This window comes from Aristolochia californica, unplaced genomic scaffold (genome assembly GCF_029961685.1).
Source record: "Aristolochia californica isolate CCGP_79_NKW_82.1479 unplaced genomic scaffold, dmAriCali1.0.hap1 SCAF_15, whole genome shotgun sequence".
NCBI lineage: Eukaryota > Viridiplantae > Streptophyta > Magnoliopsida > Piperales > Aristolochiaceae > Aristolochia > Aristolochia californica.
Genome location: NW_027181826.1, coordinates 1,991,554 through 2,015,854, shown reverse-complemented (window position 1 = coordinate 2,015,854; position 24,301 = coordinate 1,991,554). Strand labels below are relative to the sequence as shown.

The 24,301-nt window shown below is 36.2% G+C and overlaps 5 protein-coding genes across 7 annotated transcripts; 4 read left to right on the top strand and 1 right to left on the bottom strand.

The window, feature by feature from the left end:
- The first annotated feature begins 785 nt into the window (after positions 1-785).
- LOC137952134 (proline-rich protein 4-like) lies at positions 786-1,220 on the top strand. Its single transcript, XM_068799201.1, has one exon. It carries the CDS (start codon positions 786-788, stop codon positions 1,218-1,220), a length of 435 nt encoding a protein of 144 aa, XP_068655302.1.
- Positions 1,221-2,702: 1,482 nt separating this feature from the next.
- On the top strand, positions 2,703-4,911 carry LOC137951459 (heat shock factor-binding protein). Its single transcript, XM_068798123.1, has 5 exons — positions 2,703-2,864; positions 3,500-3,550; positions 3,712-3,735; positions 3,834-3,876; positions 4,560-4,911. The coding sequence occupies exons 1-5, from the start codon at positions 2,706-2,708 to the stop codon at positions 4,694-4,696; spliced, it is 414 nt and encodes a 137-aa protein (XP_068654224.1). The 5' UTR covers positions 2,703-2,705; the 3' UTR covers positions 4,697-4,911.
- Positions 4,912-7,463: 2,552 nt separating this feature from the next.
- Positions 7,464-8,507, top strand: LOC137952263 (peamaclein-like). The gene is made up of 2 exons (XM_068799375.1): positions 7,464-7,643; positions 8,023-8,507. Exons 1-2 carry the CDS (start codon positions 7,553-7,555, stop codon positions 8,205-8,207), a joined length of 276 nt encoding a protein of 91 aa, XP_068655476.1. The 5' UTR covers positions 7,464-7,552; the 3' UTR covers positions 8,208-8,507.
- A 2,681-nt stretch (positions 8,508-11,188) lies between these two features.
- On the top strand, positions 11,189-15,197 carry LOC137951628 (thioredoxin domain-containing protein 9 homolog). The gene is made up of 4 exons (XM_068798424.1): positions 11,189-11,467; positions 11,554-11,829; positions 14,482-14,640; positions 14,746-15,197. Exons 1-4 carry the CDS (start codon positions 11,444-11,446, stop codon positions 14,914-14,916), a joined length of 630 nt encoding a protein of 209 aa, XP_068654525.1. The 5' UTR covers positions 11,189-11,443; the 3' UTR covers positions 14,917-15,197.
- Positions 15,178-23,241, bottom strand: LOC137951627 (protein HESO1-like). Of its 3 annotated transcripts, none has more exons than XM_068798421.1 (10): positions 23,011-23,241; positions 22,547-22,664; positions 22,069-22,257; positions 21,789-21,965; positions 21,001-21,185; positions 18,942-19,037; positions 18,447-18,492; positions 16,347-16,453; positions 15,951-16,052; positions 15,178-15,843 (listed from the first exon to the last, which is right to left on the bottom strand). In XM_068798421.1, the coding sequence occupies exons 2-10, from the start codon at positions 22,563-22,565 to the stop codon at positions 15,334-15,336; spliced, it is 1,431 nt and encodes a 476-aa protein (XP_068654522.1). In that variant the 5' UTR covers positions 22,566-22,664; positions 23,011-23,241; the 3' UTR covers positions 15,178-15,333. The 3 variants fall into 3 exon arrangements, with proteins under 3 accessions (XP_068654522.1, XP_068654523.1, XP_068654524.1); XM_068798422.1 differs by having other exon boundaries at positions 22,547-22,624; XM_068798423.1 differs by lacking the exon at positions 23,011-23,241 and adding an exon at positions 22,828-22,842 and having other exon boundaries at positions 22,547-22,624.
- Between the last annotated feature and the right edge of the window lie 1,060 nt (positions 23,242-24,301).

The window sequence follows — 24,301 nt, the reverse complement described above, 5'->3', positions numbered from 1 at the left end:
TCCATCCCGTCACTCAAATTACCCACGTGTAGAACCACAAAAAAAACAAGAGTCTTACCTTGATGGGGTGTTAAGAAATAATCTCATATGAATTAACGAGTAGAAAGATCATGAGTTTAGTTGGAAAGAGTTTTTTAAGTTAGCTAGATCGTTGCGCATAAATTATTTCTAAAATCTTTCAGTAACTAATTCAGGAAAGAGACAAGCGAATTGAAGCTCTAGTGACTATCTTGGTTCCGGTGCTTCTGCAGCTGCCAGGATGGATATGCCACGGAGAGAAAAATTTGGTCCGCCATCATCGTATGCATCGAACCATCATTGACGTTTCGCCACCTCTCACCCTGGCAGGCCTTCGGAGCTCTATAAAGAAAACAGAGCTCTGGAGTATGTAGAGCGTCAAGGATGGCGATCTCCATGGCTCCACTCTTTGCAGCCCTCGCTGGTTTCTTCCTCCTCGCGTCCACGACGGAGCCCTCAGATAGGTTTATCATCAAAGGTGTGCCCTTCGAGCGTGCGACGACTCCCCACCATGAGGTAAAGCCAGCAGCGAACTCCGACGACGATACCATCACTGCTGAGATGGCCACCCAGCCGGTGAACTTCACCAATCGACCCAGCCCACCGCTACCGTCTGTCCGCCCTACCAGCGCGACCGATCCTCCGGTGATCACTGACAATGAGCCCCTGTTCGCGGGCGCCCAGCCGACGAACCCAAGCGGCCAACGGTGATCGACAAGGATTCCTTGCCCCGGGGGTTCCCTGTTCTATCCAAGCCACCGGTGGTGATGCACAACGACCCTTTGCCCCCGGGGCGCCCACCCAACCAACCAAAGCGGCCAACAGTGACGATCTACAAGGAGCTGCCCATCCCCTCCGGGATCCCTGTCCAAACCAAGCCACCTGTGATCATCCACAGCGAGCCCTTGCCCGTTGGCCTTCCTGTCGAGGAACCCAAGCCACCGGTGACGATTCACAGCGTGCCCTTGCCTCCGCGGCGCGATGATGATGGAACCACGCTACCGGTGACAATTCACAGTGTGCCCTTGCCTCCGCGGCGCGATGATGACGGAACCACGCTACCGGTGACGATTCACAGTGTGCCCTTGCCTCCGCGGCGCGATGGTGACGGAACCACGCTACCGGTGACGATTCACAGTGTGCCCTTGCCCCCGCGGCGCGATGGTGACGAAACCATGCCACCAGCAGAGCCCACCGACTGACCAGCGCCGGGTACGTGCTGGCTCTTTGGGGAAGAGAGTTTTCAGTGTCTGGTAGTCATAAGAAGCCCGAAAAGTGGGTCGCACAATCGCTACCTGTGTAGAGAGTTGTGAGGATCATGGTTCATAATACACAAAAGCGCCATTTTCTTCCCTGCGTTCTTCTTGTCAGGATGTTTACCTTATTATGGTCTGATCATTTTCACAACAGTAGCTCCAATGAATAACGTAGCAGAGACGATAGCAAAACCCAGGTTCAGCTTCTGCGTCTCAGACGATTTACAGTGTTATCACCAATCCACGATCCGCGATCAGCAGAGGAGTCTTTGCCACATATCAAATCTCTCCGAGGAACAATTAATTCAAGCAGATGTTCAGAAAAATTTTGGTTTGTGAACACAAAAAATCCGAGAGCATTTTTAAGCAAGGAATGCATTGTGACAATAAGCATTTCTACTGGAAAAATTAACTTGCAGCAGATCTCTCAGTCCCCATGCTTTATGGCACATTCAATCAAAGAAGACAACTCCGAAATCAACAGTTTAGGAAGATAATTGGAGGTCTACAACTTGGTGGGAGGCACCCTATGCAGTCTATGAACCAAAAAAATTCAGCATTTGATAAATTTTCTTTCATTTTAACGTTATTTTTTTATTATTTGTAAAAAATAATTTTTGTCTAGTATAAATACAAATACCATAGCTAAATTTTCAGTTATTTTCTTCCTATTAGATCATAAACACAAGAAAATCACTAAAAAAATTGTTATCTAGGGGTGTCACTAAGCCAAACGAGCTTGCAAATTGTTCAAGCTCGATTCAAAAAAGTTTTGCTCAGTTCAATTTTTACTAAAACTCGACTCGAGCTCAAACTCGAAATAAGGCTCTTTAAGCATAACAAGTAAAACTCGAGATTTTCCAAGTTCTGCTTATTAGCTAGCTCATAAGACAACTCGGTAGCATAAATTTTTTTTTATGAAAATACCATGTACTCTTATTACTCTAGTCAATTCCTTCTTTAGTTGGTTGATAGTTGGAACTGGAACCCAACGAGAGCTTGAGCTTCGTTAAAAAAATTGAACTCAAGTTTGATTTCAATTTAAAGCACGAGGGTGAATTCGAGTTCAAAGTATTTAGATAAAGCCAAGTTCGTACATATGTAGGTTCGAGTTTGGCTCAGCTCAATGCCACCCTTATTGTTATCATTTTATTTTCATTTTCATATGGCAGCTTAAATCTCTCATCATATGGCAAGACATGTATGGATTTTTATGCATATAAGTGTTTTTTTATTGAAGGGAATGAATTACCCTACATATATAAAACGTTACACATGACATAACACTAGTACACCAACCATAGGGTCCACATTGCCACGAGTTCGTGCCATGCAAAGGTGATTCAATTTGAAGTTCAAATTTCAAATGCTGGCAATAGCGCGCGACGTAATTATAGAGTCGAGTAAAGTGCTTTTTGGTAACTTTATTTTATGTTTCAGACCTTTTTTGTGTCCTCTCAAATTGGAGCATTTTTTGGTCTTCATACTCGATACTCTTTGATCACCCTCCGGCGCTTCACTGTTGGACCTCTTCTTGCCTTCCGACTCGACTCGTCTGGAACTCAGATCCGGTTGCTCAGAGCTAAAATGGTTAGTTTTTTTCACTTCTTATCATGAATGTCTTGTCCGTTTTCTCAATTTTCACCAGAAATCTTAACTGCTTCCTGCGGATCTTTGAATTTGGATGAGTTTTTCTGCAATCCGAGCTTTTGAAATGGTCGTTTTTTTTATATCTGGCTATTCAGTCAACGAATCAGAATAGCAGTAGTAAGATCGATCAGTGGCGTCATCTTGTTTTCCTGCGACGTGTTTTGGGTTCACTGTTGATTCTTGCTTTAGGGTTTTCCGTTATAGAAATGTGGGAGATTGTGATTTAAAACTACGTGTTGTCTAAATGTGGACTGCGCTTAGAATTTTAAAGTGATGTATATGAAATGGTTATCGTTTGGTTCGGATTCACGAGGAAATGGAGTTTGTGCGGAATCGGCTTACTGGTTAATTTTGGATTTGGCTTCTGTCTGACACTTACTCCAATGGCTCAGTCTCGTTCTTTCTAATTGCTATGAAAATTTAATGTTTCAGAATTTCTGCATGTCGTGGTGTTTTTACGAGTTTTCTTGTTTTTGATGAGCCAGATGGACATATTGTCATGGTGCGGTTTGTTTAATTTCTTCTATTGTAATAAAAAATGATTTGTGACATTGATGAACTGTGTTTTCTTACAGGATGGACACGACGAAGACCCAAAGCAGAGCGCTGCTGACATGACTGCTTTTGTGAGTTTCGCTTCCTTCTGTTTTAATTTATGCGAAGAAAAAAGGAAATGGATAAAGTCACCATAACTGTTTGTTAACTCAACCACCGTGATATGGAGCCCTTACTGTCAGTCCATTTGCCTCATATTCATCTTAATGTTTCCTCTATTTCTTATTTTCAGGTACAAAACCTTCTTCAGCAGATGGTGAGATTCTGCTCTGAATAATGATAGAGTTTTCATACTGGTCCCATAGCACCCTTTTTAATAACTTTTTGTCACTTCAAAAATTTCTATTTGTGCAGCAAAGCAGGTTTCAAGCAATGTCTGATAACATTGTTGCGAAGAATATCCTTTTCTTTATTTTATTTTGTGTTTAACTTGACTTTGATGTGAAAATTTCGTAGGAGGCTTGATGACTCTCATTCACTGTTTTAATGTCTTTTTGTTGGCAGCAAACTTACCCTATAAGCCTCTTATTTTACGAAAGTTATTCAAACTGTGTAGCCAATTTCATTTTTATGTGCCTCTGCCTAATTTCTTTCCTGCTGCTCATGTATTGATGTGCTTTTCAATAGATTAACACCTTGTATTTTATAACTGTGGCATTTACTGTTTTGAAATTTCTGGACTCCTAGCTCCAACATATGGAATCACTTTTAAATTTCCCATTGCATTGTTTCATTGAGTTTGGAATGTGGCGTCTGCTGTGGTTTATCAGGTGTCAAGTTCCAGTATATTTAAAAAAAAAATCTGAGACATTTCTTACCTCTGGAATTGCATCCCTAATACTAAAGATTCTGGAAATGTAAGTTAATCATCTCTGATCTTGCTCTACAACATATGGGCATTACTTTCACCATCTTTGTCTTTTGACAAATTTAAAGTTCTTTGCTTAACAATCGGAGATCTTTTTGTACCATCCGTTTGCTTTTTTGTTGGCATGACTACTTTGATATCTACTTCCTTTAGCACCCATAAATTCCTGAAAATATATGTTATGCATTTAAATTTCCTTAACTGCAATTCACTCGACGAGATGGGGGGCCGGATAGATGAGTTGGAGCAGAGCATCAATGACCTCAAAGCTGAGATGGGAGAGAGCTCTCCATCCCCTGTGGCTGCAACCAAACCTAAGAGTGATGAGCCTTCAGATGGATCTACTTAAGAAACAGCAGAACCTTTGCATCTATTTGTATTCGGGTTCGGTTAATCACTGAATGACCTTACGTGAAGGTATATATGGTTGAGGAGAAATGACTGCTTGAACAAGAGATTAATTTGGAGGCTTTTGTATTTCTAAAAGCCTTAACTACATGTTTCATGATCTGTTGCAGTTCGAAGTTTTAGTTTACAAAAAAAATCTCAGATCAATTTGGGTAAGTGAATCCTGAATACACAGTGCTTCAATTTGTTCTATTTAGCAAATGGTATGTGGGTAATCGGTTGAAATTATGAGAATTCCTGCAACTTTGAAGTTTAATATTTTAAAATCTGTTTATAGATGCATGAGTAAATGAGTAAAGTTTGTGGTTTGGGTAAGATTCATACTTGTAAAAATCATGCACATGCTTTGAAAGAACGAGAATTTTGGGTTTTTATTTTTTATTTATTTTGTGGAATGTAAACTTGCAGACATGTTTGCTGAATGTTAGTGCTAAACCTATTTAGAATTCTGAAATTTGACCATATTTATAAATGCGATGTCGAAGAGGCTGCATTTAGAAATTATTATATCTGAAAATAATCATTATTGTACCCTCCAATTTTACATCGCATTTCTTTGATTTTAGTTTGCTCTAATGTCTAGAAAAATGATTTCAAAGAAATTTAAATCTCTTCTAACATCTTGCAATGAACAAGATTTGTGAAGTAAGAAATTGTGGGCTCGTTTCATTTGGATTTGGACTAATTAATGGTGGAAGAGACAGATATAAAACTCACAAAAATGCTACTAATATGACATTGTGGTTGTTGTAGGGCGTATCTAATACAAAAAACCATTTGTTGCAAAATATGTGAAATAGTTGTATTGATCATGATCGAATGGGTAAGATATATTAGATGAGCCTTCTTGGTTATTGAAGGCAAAGAAAAAAAAAATGAAAACACTGAATGTGTCTTTTTGAAGCTTGAAATCCTACCTTAGGTTTTAAATTGGAAAAACTAAACAGTGTTTTTTATCCCCTTAAGTTTTATTTATAAATGATAAAAAATACTAATATTATAATTATACTATTCACTAGGGGTGGCATTAAACCAAACCGGTTTGCGAGTGGCTCGAGCTCCGCTTAGTTTGATTTGATTTATCTCGAGTTCGAGATCCAAGTGAGGTTCGTTCAAGTTAACGAGCCGAGCTCGACCGAACCATGGTTCGGTTCGAAAGCTTGCAAGCCGGCTCGTTAACTTAACAAGCGGCCTGGGAGGCAAGAGTCGACGAGCCGTCTTCAGCTTCCTTCAACCCTTCAACTTCAAGTTCGATATTTTCGTTTTGGCTTCTCGAAAATGAGGGGGAAGAGGGAAGAGGTTGCCAATACTTTTTTTTTATAATTTTATATATAATTTATTTGATATATATTTTATGAAAAGTTTTAAATATAAGTGGAAGCTCGAGTTTGGGCTTGATAAAAGTTTTAGACCCGAGGCTAGACTCTGCTTGAGCTTGATTTCAAAATATTTAAATCAAGCTTAGTTCAAATATAAGCAGGTTTGACTTGACTAAACTCGATGCCACCCTTACTATTCACCTTAGTAATATCGAAGAAAAATAAAAAACATAAACTAATTTCATCAATGAAACTCTAATTACATATCTTCCAACAATAAATGCCAGCAACAACTATCACAGAAAGCACACCTTTCTCCCACAAAAAAACACATGAGAAAGACAGATTTTAGCTTCTCCCATAGGGTCTTCGTGAGACGATAAGGAGGCCGCTGTGAAACCATGATGAAAAGCTAACTGGATGGAGGCGATCCATGAAGGCAGGATTGGCGACAAGGTCTTCTATTTTCATTTGTTTTCAGTCGTCATGGGTTATTTACATTAGTCTAATATTAAAATTTATTCGTATTAATATTTGAAATTTAGGGTACAAGACGAATGCCACTGCCATTGTTGTTGCAGGCTTGCAGCATCTTCCATGCATTTCCCATCTCTATCAACTCTTTAGAAAGTAAAATTAAACTACAGATTGTCCAACTCATGGAGATTCCCAAAGAAAGCCTTCAACTGTTCTTTGTAGAATTGAATAGAATCACACGAGTGTCCTCTTTACATCAATCCCACCCTTTCCCTGCACTGAGATTCGCATTAATGGTGAGGGAGCCTGCTCTTTGTGGTAGACATGACATTTTCAGTTTTTGCACATTCAAGACTCAGACAAGGGATACAGCTACAGAACTACATGGTCCTCACGTATTAATTACAGTTTGGTGGAGTTGAAGAAGCTGGGCACACAAAACAAAACTAATTTAAGATAGGAGATAGCACTTTTGAGTCTAGCCAGTCCAAACAGTTTTCACAGAGTTTTTTATTATATCTAGGACACCTTTTTATCACTCAGTTTTATTAGATTATCAGATCTTGGTTTTTTAAACCAAGTCTGGGTTTGGCAGAGGATCAAGGCCACTTGAATACACCGTCCAATTCTATCTTTTACTGAGACACATTTCAGAATATTTTCAAATAAACAATCTTGAATGGGCAGTAACAGAGGTTCATTCATGCTTCTGTCTTTGCTTCCTTTTGCTTTAAACCATGGGAAATAGTGGCATGTGAATATGGGTTTCTTGTTATTCAAGATTTTGAGTCTTCAAGAGTTCAAAAACAGAAAAAAAAAAAAAAATTATGAGGGCAGAAGAGGTTTGGAAAGGTCTAAAACCAGGAAACACCCACTCCTCCCCTATAAATTCACCCCTCCTTGGTTCCTTTCTCACTCCAGAATAGAGGCTGTCAACAAGGTTCTAGTCTCTCTTTTTTTCTGTAATCTTGAGCATTTTATTTTCTATCATACCAGTGAAGATGAAGAAGTTTGCTTCCACATTGGTTCTCTTGGTGCTCTTAGTGAGTTTCTCGCTCCTGCATGTCAGTATGGCTGGTCTAGGACCTTCTGGTAATGGGTCTGCTGATACTTTTGTGAGCTTTTGGTAGAAAATCCATCATTTATTTACATTTTATAAATCTTGGTTTTTCATGTTTTTGAGTCAGATAGAAAAAAGGAAAATGCCTACTTCTTCCTTCTTCTTCCTGTCTGTTTTTTGAGTTTCATGAAAATGGGTTGTTGGCATTTGCTCTTGAGGAGAGAAGGAAGAACCGTTCTTATATTTTTCTTGTTTCATGATTCCATGAAATGTGTTTCAATTTGTAATATTTTCCTCTTCATTTACCTCATCCACAGTCCAGAAGTGCCTTCCGCATTTCATCAAACAGTTTCATAATATGTTTCCATCTTCCTCCCGGTCCCTGATATGATCCGTTTTACTTCCTTGCAGGTTTCTGTGACACAAAGTGCAAATCGAGATGCGCCAAGGCTGGCTTGCAGGACCGTTGCCTCGAGTACTGCAACGTCTGCTGTAAGAACTGTAAGTGCGTGCCTTCCGGGACCTACGGCCGCAAAGACGAATGCCCCTGCTACAGGGACAAACTCAACAGCAAGGGCAAACCCAAGTGCCCTTGAACACCCCGAAGCTCCCTCTGTTACTCCTAACATATCCCGATCTTACGCTTCTGTTACTGCAGAAAATTGTAAGAAAGTAGTAGTGGAGATTGGCCGTTTGGGAAAATAAGAACTGTTGGGTTGTCTTTGGATGCTTGGTTTTGGTGATCCAGAACCTCTTTTCTCCAGAATAAATCGCATTTTTTCATGGTGTCCCGACACAGTTCTGAACATTTTCTGCAGATTCCATTCCTGTAAAAGAGTAACATTCTTTTCATGGAGACCCAGAGCTTCCTGCATTGAATGGATGAGACCGATATGATCAATCTAATTGAAGAAACTTAATTAAATTGCCTTACACTCGTCCATTTAATTTTTAGTGAGTTTTCTCTAACTCGTTGAGTTCACAAGAAAAGCCATCCGGACGAGTCGACAGGGAATTTCTTAAAAATTGTCTTTGGACTCAGTTTTTAATTCCAACAAACGACTAGATGCAAACACGACGGTGCTTCAGATCCGATTCGACTACTAACTCGGTTGTGTTTACTCAATTTTTAAGACGGGTCGGACTCGCTTTACCCACTTCTGGGCCCAATATAAAGTGCAAATGAACCCCGAAGGCCCGAGCTGAAGTGTCTCTATTCGCGCGGGAGTCTTCGTTAGGGCAGCCTCCGGACCTCAAGAGGTACAGTTCTCATACTGTTTTTGATATTTTTTGCATTTTTCACTTCGTTGGATTTGCGTTTCTGATTTGTTCTCTTCTTTCTCTACAGGTACATGGATTAGAAGCTTCAAATTATGTTTTAAGATAATAAAAATTGCTTCAATTTATGCTTCTTTCTGTGTTTGGATCTCTATTTTGTCTCGCTGTTAAGAGCAGATCTGTGTGCTTTTCACTGTGAATGAGCTGGATTTACTCTTAGGGCAAATTATACGTTTTCTGAACTGTGTTTATGTTTTTGTGCTAATGATTTGATTTCTTATCTTCTGAATAGTTATAGATGTCTCCCTTGGACATGAATAACTAGTCCTAATCTTGCTCTGGGATGGCCATTCGAAGTACGCGATTGAATATCTGCTAGATGTCTAAATATATTAGGAAACGGGGAGGAAAATTAGGTTTCACAGGGCATGTGGAATGTTGAGACGATTGATTTCATTTTATTTTTGTTGGCTTTGGCTAGTTGTTGCCTATGTAGATGTCCAAAGCAATATTGTTTAACAGTCAGCTGCTAGTCTTAGCATGATGGGAAGTCGTTTGCATGGTTTGCGATTGCTCCATTCAAGGTGTTCTTTCCTCAGCTTTTAACCTTCTGTATCATGGCTTTGATCTTTGTGATTGCTCCATTCAAGCTGTTCTTTCCTCAGCTTTTAACCTTCTGTATCATGCCTTTGATCTTTGTGATTGCTCCATTCAAGCTGTTCTTTCCTCAGCGTTTAACCTTCTGTATCATGCCTTTGACCTCTTCTCAACACAGCCAAAAAATTTCGTAAAACCTTGTATTGGTTTGCAGGAATTGTCAATCTATGAGCTTTTTACAACTGTTCAATTACTGAAATGGTAGGTTTCTATCAATGGAATATGTTTTTATTTTTGTGCTTTCACAAGTTTAAGGTTTAGGAGTACAATGTGGAAATTTATCCTCATTTTTATGATAAATTCCGTGTGACTCTCTTCTCCTTGAATTTTAAAACCACCTTAGATAGCATTTCAGAAAAAAAATGACATTATATCATGCTTCCCACTGCAAAAAGTATTTTGTGTGCAGGTGTGATTATTGATCCTAATAGCCCCCACCATGTGCTATTTTCTGAGCTTTTATCTTGTCTTTTACAGGTTCTCTCGATTGGTAATATGGATGCTGACTCATGTAATTATATTTAGATATTTCAAGGAAAATTACTACACTTAAGACCAAGTTGCAATCAAAACTTGATTTAGAAGACCAAATTAAGTCTAATTATAAGCTTATTAACGATATGACAACAAAATTATGGCAATACGGTTTACAACTTCCCGGCCAATTAGGGAGGCAACAATGACATTTGAATGATTTATTCTATTTTTTAAAATAGAAAATAAAAAATTCAGAGAAGGGGTAACATTAATATTTTTTATTTGTTGTAATTATGTTCTTTTTTAAAAATTCATGATTATTTATCCATCTTTAGTTATATTAGTTATATCCATGTTAATTACTAATGGTATTAACAAAAATAGTTGGGTTAGCTAGTTAAAAGACTATTTAATAAGTTAATATATTCATTTAACTTAAAGTATTATATGCTAAAGATATGAAGGCTGAAATATTTTTATCATATTGTTATATAAACTATTTTAACCTAATTGTCAAGTTAATTCTTATTTATCTGTATATTTAGATTCATGTCATCTCTTTGAAATATATTAAAAGATATTTTAAAACTTGGAGTATTATTTAAAATAAAAATAATAGGTGTGTTAACACTAGAAATAAAATTATTATTATTATGTTAAATAAATAATTTAAATAAGAGATAAGAAATTAATAAGCACTTTAGTGCTTCTTAACTTATTTATTTAATTTTTATTATTTTTTATATTTTTAAAACTAGAGGAATAAGAGAAATTCTCTTAAAGAGTCACCATTAATCATGCAAACATAAGTTCAACATCATATTAAAACAAGACAAAGAACATTTAAATTTATTTTTTAATTATAAATAAATATATATATACTATAAACGACAATTATGTCCACTTTATTAATTTAAATTGATAAAAATCCTTTCATGTACTTATTTTATTGCATAATTATCAGAAAATAAAAATACCCTTCATGTATTTTATAATCTATATAACATAAATATAAATATAGAAACACTTTTAAATTGACATAATATTATAAAAAAAATTAATCCATTGAACTTTTAGAACAAATGTCTTACAATCATTATAAAATATATTTTTAATAAATAAAAAGAAAACTAAGAAAATAAAAGTGACGGCTGGTGAACATCAGTAGCCTTCGGCGTCTTCCTCTTTGCCAACCTCGTCTCCCAGGGTCTCATAACCAAGAACATTTCTGAAGCTCATGAGTCAGAGAAACAAAGGAACCCGCTTCCATTTGGCTTAGGTCCAGGGATCTGCTAGCCCGCTCGTTCTAGCAGATTCCATTTCACCAATCTCCTCATTCTCTCTTTGGTCTCCAGTTGAAAACATCACTTTGTTTGTGTTTTCCCTCTCTCTCTCTCTCTGCCCTCAGATCGATCCAACAATGGAGATTCCCAATGTCCAGGAGGTAAGTAGGGCGTCGTACATCTCTATTTCGGTTATTTTCCTTTCACATTTGGTCAATGTATGCTTTCTTTTTCTGGTTTTTTGTAGATTGTTGAAAAGCAGGTCTTGACGGTGGTCAAGGCCGTCGAGGACAAGATCGACGAGGAAATCTCGGCACTGGATCGCCTGGACCTCGATGATCTGGAGGTCCTGCGGGAACGGAGGTTGCAGCAGATGAAGAAAATGGCCGAGAAGCGGTCCCGCTGGATCGTCCTTGGTCATGGAGAGTATACTGAGATTCCTTGCGAGAAGGATTTCTTCACCGCTGTCAAGGCTAGTGACCGCGTCGTCTGCCATTTCTATCGTGAGAACTGGCCTTGCAAGGTATTAATGGAGTTGCTGATTTAGTTGCTTCTGAATTATATTTTTTTTATTTTTTTATTTTTTGTGAGGATGACGGGTGACGTTTAGGATAGTAGAATAAACGGGAAATGAAAACAAGAAACAAACAAATAAAATGACTCGATTTTTACTATTGTCTGTGACCTAATCTTTGGCATTTTACTCGGCATTTGAATTGTTCAAGATATTCCGAATTAGTTAAAATTTATTTATTGACGTTTTTTTGGAAACCAATGCTGATGAAACTTATTCAGTACAATGATCGGGCATTCAGAACTGTTTCTTACGATATGCCATCTCTTTCCTATCTTGTGCTGTGGCTGAACTAACTCTTGACATCAGTATTTGAAAGCAAAACCTCTGAACCAGACTGCCTCTATTTTGGTGCTACAGTCACGTCTTTATGTTGGTCTACTTATTGGCTTCGTACAGTTTTTTTTTTTTTTTTTTTGCCATCGATCTTTTTATTCTTTTTCTTCCTTCCTCACCTTAATATACTTTTCTTTCCACAACAACAGAATACTTTAATAAAATAAATGTAAAATATGAATGTAAAATTGTAACTGATCCCTACGTAGATGTAACTTTGTTTTTTTTTAAATAATAGGTGTAACTTTGTTGATCTTATATGATCTTCATAATTTCGGCTTTATATGCACTGGTTGATTGCTTCTTATTGGTCTTGTGTTTTAATATGGGTTTCTAATGTTCTCGAATGTAGTTAGAATCATGTTGAGGACTGTTTGTTCTCTAGTAGCCCTTCCTCTAGTCTTGTCATAAAAAAAACAATCCGCCAAACTGTTTGTTCTCTAGTACGTTTGCTTCTTCCATACAGGTACATGTGCTCAACTAAATTTCTTTCAAATAGTTCTATATCTTCTTCAGTGTTAATGCTGTAGTAGAAGTATTTCAGCTCAGACTTTTTGTAGTTTCTTGCAGGAAAACATCCAACAGTTGAAAAATTGCAATAATGGAAGATGATAAAAATATAAAATTTCTTGTGGCAAATTTAAATATCACAAGTAAATGTCATTGGTTCAGGACTCATGCGAGTCCTAAAATGTGGTATTTTTTTCTGGCCTTCAGTGGTTGAGATTGTAGGACTGTTTTGATGAAGATGCTGTTTTTTAAGGTGTCGTGAATTATAGAGCTACTCAAATTGGGGTGACTAATGTTGCTAGTGTCTAGAGGAATTTATCAGTGAATATGGTTGCAGAAACTCCTAATAGGCTTGGGATTCGAGCTTTTTTGTCCTTAGAAACCCAAACCATGCGATTTGTTTTAATAGTAAACCATGAAAATTTTGTTTATAGTGTTTACCTATTTTGGATATGATGAGAGCTTAGCCTGTGGGCATGCTTCCTGAAGCAGCACAAGTTGTTGGAAGTGACCATGTTAGACTTGCTTGCTTGTGTTGTTTTTGGATTTAGCGTGTTCTTTTTAGTGGGTGATCAACAATTATATTTTATTGCTGAGGCACATAACTCGCTAGGATTTCACTAAAATCGTCAGACCTGTTTTGATTATTTGAAATGTTCATAATCAATATGTTGGAAATGTGTTATCAACTCTTCATGCTGCAACTAATTCTTTCTCTTAGCTCTGCTACTATAGAAGGTTATGGATGCTTACTTTTAGCACATATGCTGAGCAAAGCCCTTGACTATTTTGTTGTGTAAGTCACTTGAGCGACTGCAGTCATAATGGCATGGCCTTCATTCCTGTAGTTTGATTCAACTCCAAAGCTCATAAGTGATATCTGGTGAATTTGTCCTATAGGGCATTGATGTAAGGTGGAAATGACTGACAAGCATCTCACAATTTGTGCTTTACCGGATGTTGTAAATGTGTCTTAGAAAACCATATGTCAGATTGACAACTAGGGATTACAATGAAGATTATTATGTCACCACTTACAAGAACTCAAATGTATGTATCAAAATCTTCCTATGGCTTCTGCAGCCTATTTAGTGACAGTTTAGACAATGAACTCTTTAGAAATCAAATGTTATCAAAGTCTTTTATCCTATGGCTATATCTTTTACTTAGTGATAGTTTAAACTATGAACTCTTTTTTAATAAAGCTCAAATCAGAGACATCAACATGTATTAATCAGCTCTCTTTAAATGCCATTAAATGGAAAAATGGTTAAGGGCTGGACATCAGAGATTCATTGTATCAAATGGCCATTTATCCAGAGAAATTGAAAGTCTTAACCAAATGGTTTGCTGATCTCTATAGCTTCTCTTGATAGCCAAACTTTCCCTTGCATGTGTCATTGGTCCTTCTATGTTTCATGCATACCTAATATTTTTTCAGAAATTTGTTTCTAATTAAGATTATAGGAAACGTTCCTTATAAAAATAGTTGCCACTTCTACAAACCTGACCAATGTAGTAAGTTGATTGTGGCTATCATAAAGCTATTTTGCTTAACACTTTTTGGACTTCCCTCATTTCACTATTTATTCTGTTTAGTGGATATGCTCAAATTCTTTGTGGGCAAGACTTGAGTTTACTAGGCTAAACTGAAGGACTCCAAGTTTCAATTATGGCTTGATTTTCCATGTTTGATGTATACAGCAAAGTCAGCTTATTTGAATTGAATAATGAATGTTCCACAATTTTCTGCAGGTGATGGACAAGCACTTAGCTATATTGGCTAAGAGGCATATTGAGACCCGCTTTGTCAAAATTCATGCAGAGAAAAGTCCTTTTCTGGCAGAGAGGCTTAAGATAGTTTTACTTCCTACCCTTGCCCTTATCAAGAAAACCAAAGTGGAAGATTATGTGGTATGATGTTTAAGAAACATAAAGCTTTGTCATTGCATCAATGCTTTCATTCTATTACGATTGGTAGACATGCCAATAGTGAATATCTTTTAAACCAAATGCTAGGTCGGATTTGATGAACTAGGCGGAACTGATGAGTTCTCTACTGAAGAACTTGAAGAAAGGCTAGCAAAAGCTCAAGTTATCATTTTTGAAGGCGAATCATCAGCACATCATCTGCAGCCCAAAAGAAGCGTTCGGCAAACAGAAAGTACAAATTCATCAGATTCAGAGTAATAATTTGTTCTCAGCTCCAGAGTGATATAGTAAATGCTTCTGTGGATCGCATTAGAGGTACCTTGAACTTGATCTGTTTGTTCCTCTGATCACATCAGGTTTCCAATTATGTTATCAACGTGTATTAGCCATCTTCGAAGCCAGACCGACACAAGAATTTATTCTCTTATTATGTATTTTTATAATATGTTAGAGGGCATAAACTTGGTTCAGAATCCTGATTGATGATAACGCAGAACAAATTGACAAGAATGACCAGAAACGTCACAATTCTGTTGCAATGCCAATGCATAATTGCTGTTTGAAACATTACAATTTGTCAGTTCTTTAGAATCAAAAGCCCAACAAAAAAAAAAAAAAAAAAAAAAATGATGAATAGATGTGTACATGTGATAATGGTGATTTTACTTTGGCATCTCAAGGATAAAATGGGGGAAATTTTCCTTCTACAGATTGGTATGATGCGTATTGTCTTGGTTCAGTATAAGGCGCTGGATATTGAAGGTCCACAGGATATGCTTCATCAAATCCGAAGAGAGGCTGTTCCAAGCCTGCAGAAGCTTGTGACCGATCATAACTAAATTGGCGAATAGGCGGAAGTCGAGGAACATCGACATTTGGGATCATGCCATATGATTCATCATAGCGAACCATCTTTGACGGGTAGGGATCCAGTTGAGGACCAATAGAATCATCAAAAGGAAAACTTCTCTTGCGATATGTTTCAGAGTACCTTGTGTCAAGTTCTAATTGTTGAACTGCATCTTTCCCAAATAAGAATCTCTTCAACTCGGGAGCTTGTACGTATCCCCTCATGAAAGAGAGAATCCGATACACAGATCTATGGATGCACATATAAATTTTCTTCATTTCGACTGTCCCAACTGCTCTTGCAATATTTTGAGATCTATCCAAGAAATCCTCCACCTATAAGCAAAAAAGGGATAGATTGAAGTGTAAAGCTTTAGTTTTCTTCCTTAAACTTTTTTTTAATGGTTTAAGTTGTTCCAAAAATTTTAAATCTGAAAACTTACACTGATGTTGCCATCTTGAGATTCCCATTTCTTCAAAATCCAAGATCCTTCATAGGTGCTGGCACAGAGACCATCCGTCCACAGAGTCTCAACTGATGAAAGCTGCAGAAAAGAAAAAACGAAAATCATGCCACAGAACCTAAAGGTCAGGACAAACTAACTCAATTCCAGCCATATATAAATGCACAAGCACAAACATATATCATTTTTCTTGTCTGTCTACAACTATAACTACAATAAACTAGGGAGATAGGAGGCTTGGTTAGCAAATAGTCTTTGTTCTTTCAAGTTCATTGTTTCTTTCTCATGAAAATAACCAGATTGATACGGCGTCTATCACCATAGCTTGTCACTAACTAGTATAAGAAGTCATTTTTACTAAAGAAAAGTGAGTACCTTGGTCAGCAAAGAAACAAAAAGTTCAGCTAGAGATTCTCTATTTGCTCTACCATAGTGCTGAAACCTTCTAGCAATGTTCTCAACACTTGCAACATCATGACCATCTGGAAATTTCAGACCAAGCCCAGATCAAATTATAGTCGCTTCACTTATTAGACATACTTAGATAGTTGCAAGCAATAATTTGTAGCTTAATACAGATAATAATGAATTCATTGAGGAAAAGCTGGAAATGATAGTGAATAATTAATATTAAGATAACCAACCATACTAAAGTATAGGTAGGTGTACAACAGGTATTTTATTGCAGTGAGAACTAGAGATCGTTAATATCCAACAGAATGTGCTCAAAGACTTTGATACACTACAGTTTCAAAACAGAGCATATACTGCAAAGACTATCAGTAAACTCTGGAAGCCTGATAGTACTAGAAGGAGACTATCACAATACAGAGGCCCAAGGTTAACATGTAGTAGAGGTAATACAAAGTTCTTTCTCAATTTTAAAAAGTAAAAGAAAAGAAAAAAAACATTCTCTTAATAATTTAAAGTACATGAAAAAGCAACTATGGGTATGGGTATACACTGACCAGCCACAAAAGCAGTAGCAAACAGTCACCAAAACCTTCCATAGAAAACCACTCAAGTCTTGAACAAAATATCAAGTAGCAGTGAAAGACTTGTAGATCTTGTGATAGAAAGATAAACATATGTAAAGAACAGAGTAATGTAATTAATAGGATGATCTATTAAAAAATATATTAAAAACCATGTTAACTACTTAAGTTCCAGCATCTTGTTGTGCAGGATTATCAATTGCCACCAACCCCCAAAACAAAATCTGTTGTTCCTATCATTTATTTTGTGATCGGTTTCAAGGAAATTCCTCAAAAATTAAAAAACTTAATTACTAAACTACTACTCTAAAATTCAGATATTTATATATGTGTGTGTATGCGCGCTCGCTAATGATTCCAGTTTATCATTATTTTTATCTCTTCTATATGGAGGATTACATAATGGCAAGCAGATGAGTTGAGGTGCCACAATGATATCAACAATCCAACATGATAAAACTGTAACTATTATGTTTATACAAAAGGAGGTCCAACAATACATACATGCCCCCTGATATGATAGAATAGTCGAACTCACTCGTCATGCCTAAGCCTAAACTACAAAAGGTTCTTTCTCAGTAATAATGGACAACATGATGCTCATGGACGCTTGGTCACTTGAAATGGACTAGAATGTGATCTTGTAGAAACTGATTGGAGACAACCAAATTGGTAAGAAAGGGAGCTGGATGTCCCACACTGAAATTGACAAGAAATAGGTTTAACTAACACAAAAACATGTTTGATGATGCTAAAGAATAGTGAATAAAGAATGTCAAGGAGAACAACTTCAGCACCTAATAAGTGTCACCGAAAATTCTTCACAGCACACATTATCTTAGGCACTGAGTACAATACATTGATGATTTCAAGTTTCATGGAAATCACTATAATAAGTAGCTAAATCTTATATTGAAAATTGCTATTTCTCTACTATGTGCACAACCAACAATTTTCTTGACAAAAATGCAGGAAATCTGTACATGAGCCCACATGATAAACAGTGTTCCCATGTCTCTGTTGCCGCCCCTGTAGATTTCACATCCCACATATTTTGTAAAAACATGCATGAACACCACATTTACTAGTAGTTTCCTTCCATGAATAAATATGTCTACTCCACTTACAAAAATAGAATAAATTAAAAACAGTGAGACCACCATACAACATTTCTACTGGTCCAGACCACAGTCACTAATAATAAAGATTTTATTCTCCCAAAATTTGGACAAGTGAAATGGTCATTTCTCCAATATAAAAAAGATATCTAAATGTCTTGTCCATAGCTTTCTCAGATAATGAAAAAACAAGGTCAACAAATAACATATGACAAACTTAAGAAAACAAAAGGATTTTTATTTTCAGAATTTTTATGCAAGAGAAGTACAATAAAAATGAGAATCTTTAGTTCTTGAAACTGATTTGTCCAGCATAGGACTTCAACCAAGACAAGATAAACAAAAAGTCACAAGGAACCAACCTCTTAGTAGAGTGGAGAATGGAGGTAATATGGGAGGAGATCTACTCTGCAAGAGATAACAAATAAATAGTACATTAGTAATAATAAAAGATATTTCTAAACATAATAAAAATCTTCCCATATACACAGCCTAAGCTCCTTTTTTTTTCTTCCAAAAAATAGTCTTCAACACAATTCTGTGATAAAAATGGTTGTCTAGATTATCATGGTTTAGATTATCTGTGATATAAATAGTTTTGGTGATTTAGATTATCATGGTGATAAGAATCCTTTTGGGCTTCTTTTCATGGAAATAGTTAATCATGTTATAATAAATGATTCACTATAAAGTTATACGAGGATTTCAATCACAGATAAGTTAACACAAAACAATAAAATCTCTGACAATAGAAATCTTCTAACTCTGCCAAATACATCATACAAGGATTAGAAGGAAACGGAACCATATTATCCACAATGGAATGTCATTGCCACAAGAATCAAAACCTTTTATACCTGCAAATGAAAAGCAACCAAAGAGACTAAGGACAGGGAGTTGAGGGTTCTCTCTTTTGAACTATTAATATCATGTGCCTTTGCCCAAGCTTTCATCTGGAAAAGCAATATGACAAGCTAAACCTATTAGGTACAAGAATGAAGAAGGTCAAGCATTAAAGTGTTCTAAAAGAACCAAACTCCAACAGCAAGCTGATATTAATGAATTTTAACTTGTACAACGAAAATATTTCAAAATAAAACTTTACCATTCAAACAGAAACAGGACATACATTTAAAAAGAAATGTACAAATAAGAAACAAAAGATAAAATATAAGATAAGATACAGTGGATCTTCTGAATTTGGTAGTCAACAAAGACCATGAAAGAAAAGTAAGGGAAATGTTGCACTAACTATTACAAGTTAACTGTATTAGCCTGTTGATCAAGAACAGAATTGAAGGAATCTAGTGGATGGAGCACATACGAAGAATAACCATTAACTAGAATAGGGACAAGTGATTGTAGATAATTATTTAGTATGAGTACCACGTGTAAGTCTGCATTGCCTACTCTGGTCCACTTGGTGTGGTTGATTGAACTGTTGCTGAGGTGTCGGCCTAAATTCATGGTTTAAGAATTTTCAAGGATAAGCTTCATGGATGGCATATTGTAAGCGAACTTGCTAGTGGTTATTAGTTGGTGTAGTAAGAAGAACCCCCCTCCTTGGAGGTTTCGGAGTCTTTTTTATGAGGCTTTAGATTTTGCTGAAAATATAATTGTTTGGAATCATGTCCTGAGATCAGCTAATGATGTAGCTGGCTCTCCCACTGGAAGGGGGGTTTCCCACCAATCTCTCATTGTAAAGGACCCGCTCTTCCCTTCTGTGTAACAATTGAGGGGGAAAAAAAAGTCAGCATTGCCAATGCCAGACGCACAAGAATGCAGAAGGATAAACTCAATAATCTAGAGTACAACCAACTTGATGATGGAAATGTTGAAGTTGCACCAGGTCTATCCCAACATGAGTAGCCAAACTTAGGAGGCCTTTTCCCAATTGACAAGTTGAGGATCTTTTAAAGCTCATGACCAATGTTGGATTATTCAATCCAATAAAAACCCTTTTCACTCTCAGACAAACAACTTCAGACATGGAGCACATGTACAGGTCATAAAAGGACTTTTAACCTACCAACATTTCCCCTCACATCAAGTAGAAACAGGCCCAAAACAAGGAGAACATGATAATGTTTATGAAACATAAGCAGACTGATAGAACATGAATAACTCTAAGGTTCTGCATCACAGACTTGGGATTGAATTCACTTTGATACCAGATTGAAGTTAGCACTGCTCCTCCCAAAACTATTCACTAAAGCTAGAATACCCTTTTCCCAATTAGTAAGCACACTTTCAAGACACTACTGATATGGGACTATTCACCTCACAATAACCCCACTTGTGCATAGACAGCTAGCCTAGAACATTGAGCACATGTATGGGCAAAAAAAGGTGGATTTTTTTTTTTTTGAGAAAAGGGCACTTACAATGGCTAGGCTTTTACCCTCCAATTGGTAAAAAAACTTGTAAAAATAGCTTAAAGGATAAAGGCAGCTAAGTCAATATGACAAAACTATGCAAGGTGTTTTTGTTAAACCACTTATTTGTGGTTTAATCTTCGTTATATTTGAAGATAATTTGGTCTTTACATAACAACTCGTCTATGCTGTCAAGATAAGAGATTATGGTTAAGATAGAGAATTGGGTCAAATTTTACCCTTGACCGAGATGGCTCTCATGAAATGAGCCAATCCCCACCTTCTTCTACGACTCCTCTCATTTTTAACTTTTTAACTTGCTGATTCCAGATTTGATGTGAATAATAGAATACCGTTTGCTTGTATGATGCAGCATATGAACCAATGTGACCTTCTTTTCTCTAATTCTACATGTTTGCCAAAAGGACCTTCCTTCACTTTTACTCTTCTCTTAACAATACAGACCCCTCATCATCTACCAAAGTAAGAAAAACTACAAAAAAAACACACCATCTGGACAGGAAATAACAAATATAATTACCAGAAAACTTAATAAACGGAATCTCTCATCGATGGAAAATATGATAGTCAAAATTCTGGATTTTGCAACACCATCCTTGTTCTCAACAGATATATCACATTCTATTCCAGTTCCTCGATCCACAATTTTTACAATGGGCACCCTTGCACTCATGATTGGTTGAACGGTACTAACATGTCCCTGATCTGCAGTAAAAGGATAACATAAGCTAAAAGGTTCAAAAGCATCACCAAAAGAGAGAGAGAAAAAGTAATACACAGAAGGGGGAAGCATGCACTTTGCCCCATTCCTGTATATAGTCATGAGTTCTCTATGTTCTCTTTGTATGAGGGAAAAGAAGGAGCCCAGTTGCTCAAATTTACCCTCTCCAGAAATCTACAACTAACACCAGAAAACACCACTATGAGGTGTTTTATATTGCCAAAGAACACCTGACAACTCCTTCAAATCCTATCCCGCCAAATCCCTTTTCTCCTCCTTCTTCACTAAGGATTTAAAGCCAGACGGCAATGTCATAAATTATTTGACACTGTACAACAGGATTTTAAGGTATATTAGAAGTCATTTCTAACTTGTATTTCTACCACCAGTTTTTAGAATGCAATCATCAAGTTTCATATCTAACTGTCACATAGTAGCCTTTCAAAAAAAGATAAAAAAATGGTCAAACAAAATTAGTGAATCTAGGACCTGGTAATGAATGGCCATCAAATGGAAGAAATAAACAAATGAAACAATCCAAAACCTAATTTTCACAAAAGCCAAAGCAATAAAATATTGAATCTTACCCCTAAGAGAATAGAATATTCTAGCCAGCTTTCTAAGGATCCAAATCTTCCTATCTCGAGGAAGTTCATTTGGTTCATGACTGAGATTAACTGATATATCAAGATCACTTTTAGTCGTGAACAGATCCATTGCGAAAGATCCAAACACTTCCACAATTGGAAAGCCATTTGCACTACCTGAAGACAACACAATAAGCACAATAACCCATATGAGGCATATGAAAACAAACATTACGCACCTGAAAGTAAACAAAAATTTAAGGAAAAAAAAAAAAGTTACCAGGAATCTGCTTGGCAAGCCAGTCAAAAAATTGAACTAAATCTTTCCTAATAACATAGTCAGCTGGTCTTGGGCGAAGACATGCATGAGCATCACGAAGCAATGTGTCTAGAACATGTATATATGCAGAATTGAATGGGAAATTCTCCAATTCCTTCGATTCAGATTCTTTTGCCCTCTTTTGCAGAACTAGAAGAAAAAAATATAAACAGACCAAAAGATAAATAAAATGCTTAAAAACTGTTTCAACACAATTTTTTAAATTATCGATATAATTCCAGCTAAACAAAATCAAATCAAATCAAATTAAAGTTTCACACATTTTTAATCCATTATATTGCTAAGTGGATACAAGATTTCAGCACGTCTGTCATTAAATGACAAATCTAGGGAATGAGTAAACTATTAAGAAACCATCCAAATGGTCAACAAATAGAACCAAAAACATAAATAGAAGAAGAGGCCTTGATCACTATACCTGCCTCATTAAGTGTCATAGCATGGAATAAACGGGTAAAGAAGAACAGGTCGCCTTACGCATGAGAAGTAACAAAACCTTCAATAAATACGTCGTGAGTGAAACGTTACAAACTTACCTGCAAGTTAAAAATGTTAAAGTTTTGAAGGAAATACATGTCATTAAGTTAAAAACATATGTAAAAAAAAAAAAAAAAAATCGAGCATAAAAAACAAAATACGCCTGAAATTGCAAGCAAGTCGCAGCAGCGAGTACGGACAACTAGGCTTGTAATTTCCGACCTTAAGCTCTCTACTTTCAAACATGTCTCATTCTACTAACTGTCTTTTGGACTAAATTATCTCTAGGTATCATCCGACAGAAGGTCGCCAAGATAATTGAAAAAAATTAGAAGCAAAATTCAAGCAGGAAACATATCCAGAAACGAAAGGAAACGGTGAGTGAGTGGACGAGACAGCAAATACCAGTGAATATCAATAATATTCGGTACCAGGTCGCCCGAGAACGTCCGCTTCGGCCACGCGCGTTCTGATACAGGTCCTAGCCGTCTTCGACACTTGTATCGACCAATATGCTCGCGAACACTATAAAGAGATAACTCCGAATCGAAGGATTTACTTCAACTAAGGCGAACCCGTCTTGAACACTTTTTGGTAGGGTTAGTGGATGGGAAACCTGTCTCATTTAGACCTTATTGATTGTTTTAACCTAGGAATATTAATTGTCTAGGGCACTTCAAATGGGTTGATAGGGCTTAATAACCACTTGACATTTGCACAACATTATATTTTTATATTTAGTTAGTCCCTTACTCCTCTTACTTCCACTGGTAACAAATTTGCTATATGGGTTATATCTTCTTTTTTCTTCAGAATCATGGCTTAAGTAAGAAATTTATATAAAAAATAAAAAATTTATATATGTATATATATTTGTAACAAAGTGAAGTTACGTATATGCCCTTTCGTTTGGTTCTAAGCAATGCATATTTTCATATATTTTTTACTTATATTATATTTTATAATAACATACTTTTCCCAACCACAATCTTATGTTTTATTTGGCTTGCTTTCGATATTTTTTTTCAATAATGGAAACTTACCCAATCAACCTCTATAGATATTTCTATCCAACATAAATAGAAAGAAGTCTTGATTACTGTTATTTGACTTGATAGAGGTAAAGATAAACATAGTGATAGATATAAAGATAAAGATAACTGAATTAAAGATAGACTCAAATTATAAAGTCATAATCACCTACAATCTCTCTGTGTAATTCTATAAATAGTTTACACCTGATCAATAATAATCATTCCTATATTCTACACTACCTTGCTAATATTAAATTGCATCTCGAAGTTGCTAAGACTCACCTTCTTAGTTCTTCCGTTCATTTTTTTTACAATAATGTACAAGTTAATAACTACACATTTTTTTGAGCAATGCATATTTTCATATATTTTTTAAATTATATTATATTTTTATAATAACATACTTTTTCCAACCACCATGTTATGTTATATTTGTAGCAAAAAATATATTTTTTTTATAATTTATCGATAAACTCGTACATAAATTACAGTTCTCATGAAAAAAATATTAAATAATTTTTTTTGACTTGGAATGAAAACCCCCTTCTATAATTAATATACTAAATAAAATTAAAGATATTTTATATTATTTATTAAATCGTAATTTATGCATAAATTTATCAATATATTTTAAAAAATATATACCTTCTATTTCCTGTCTT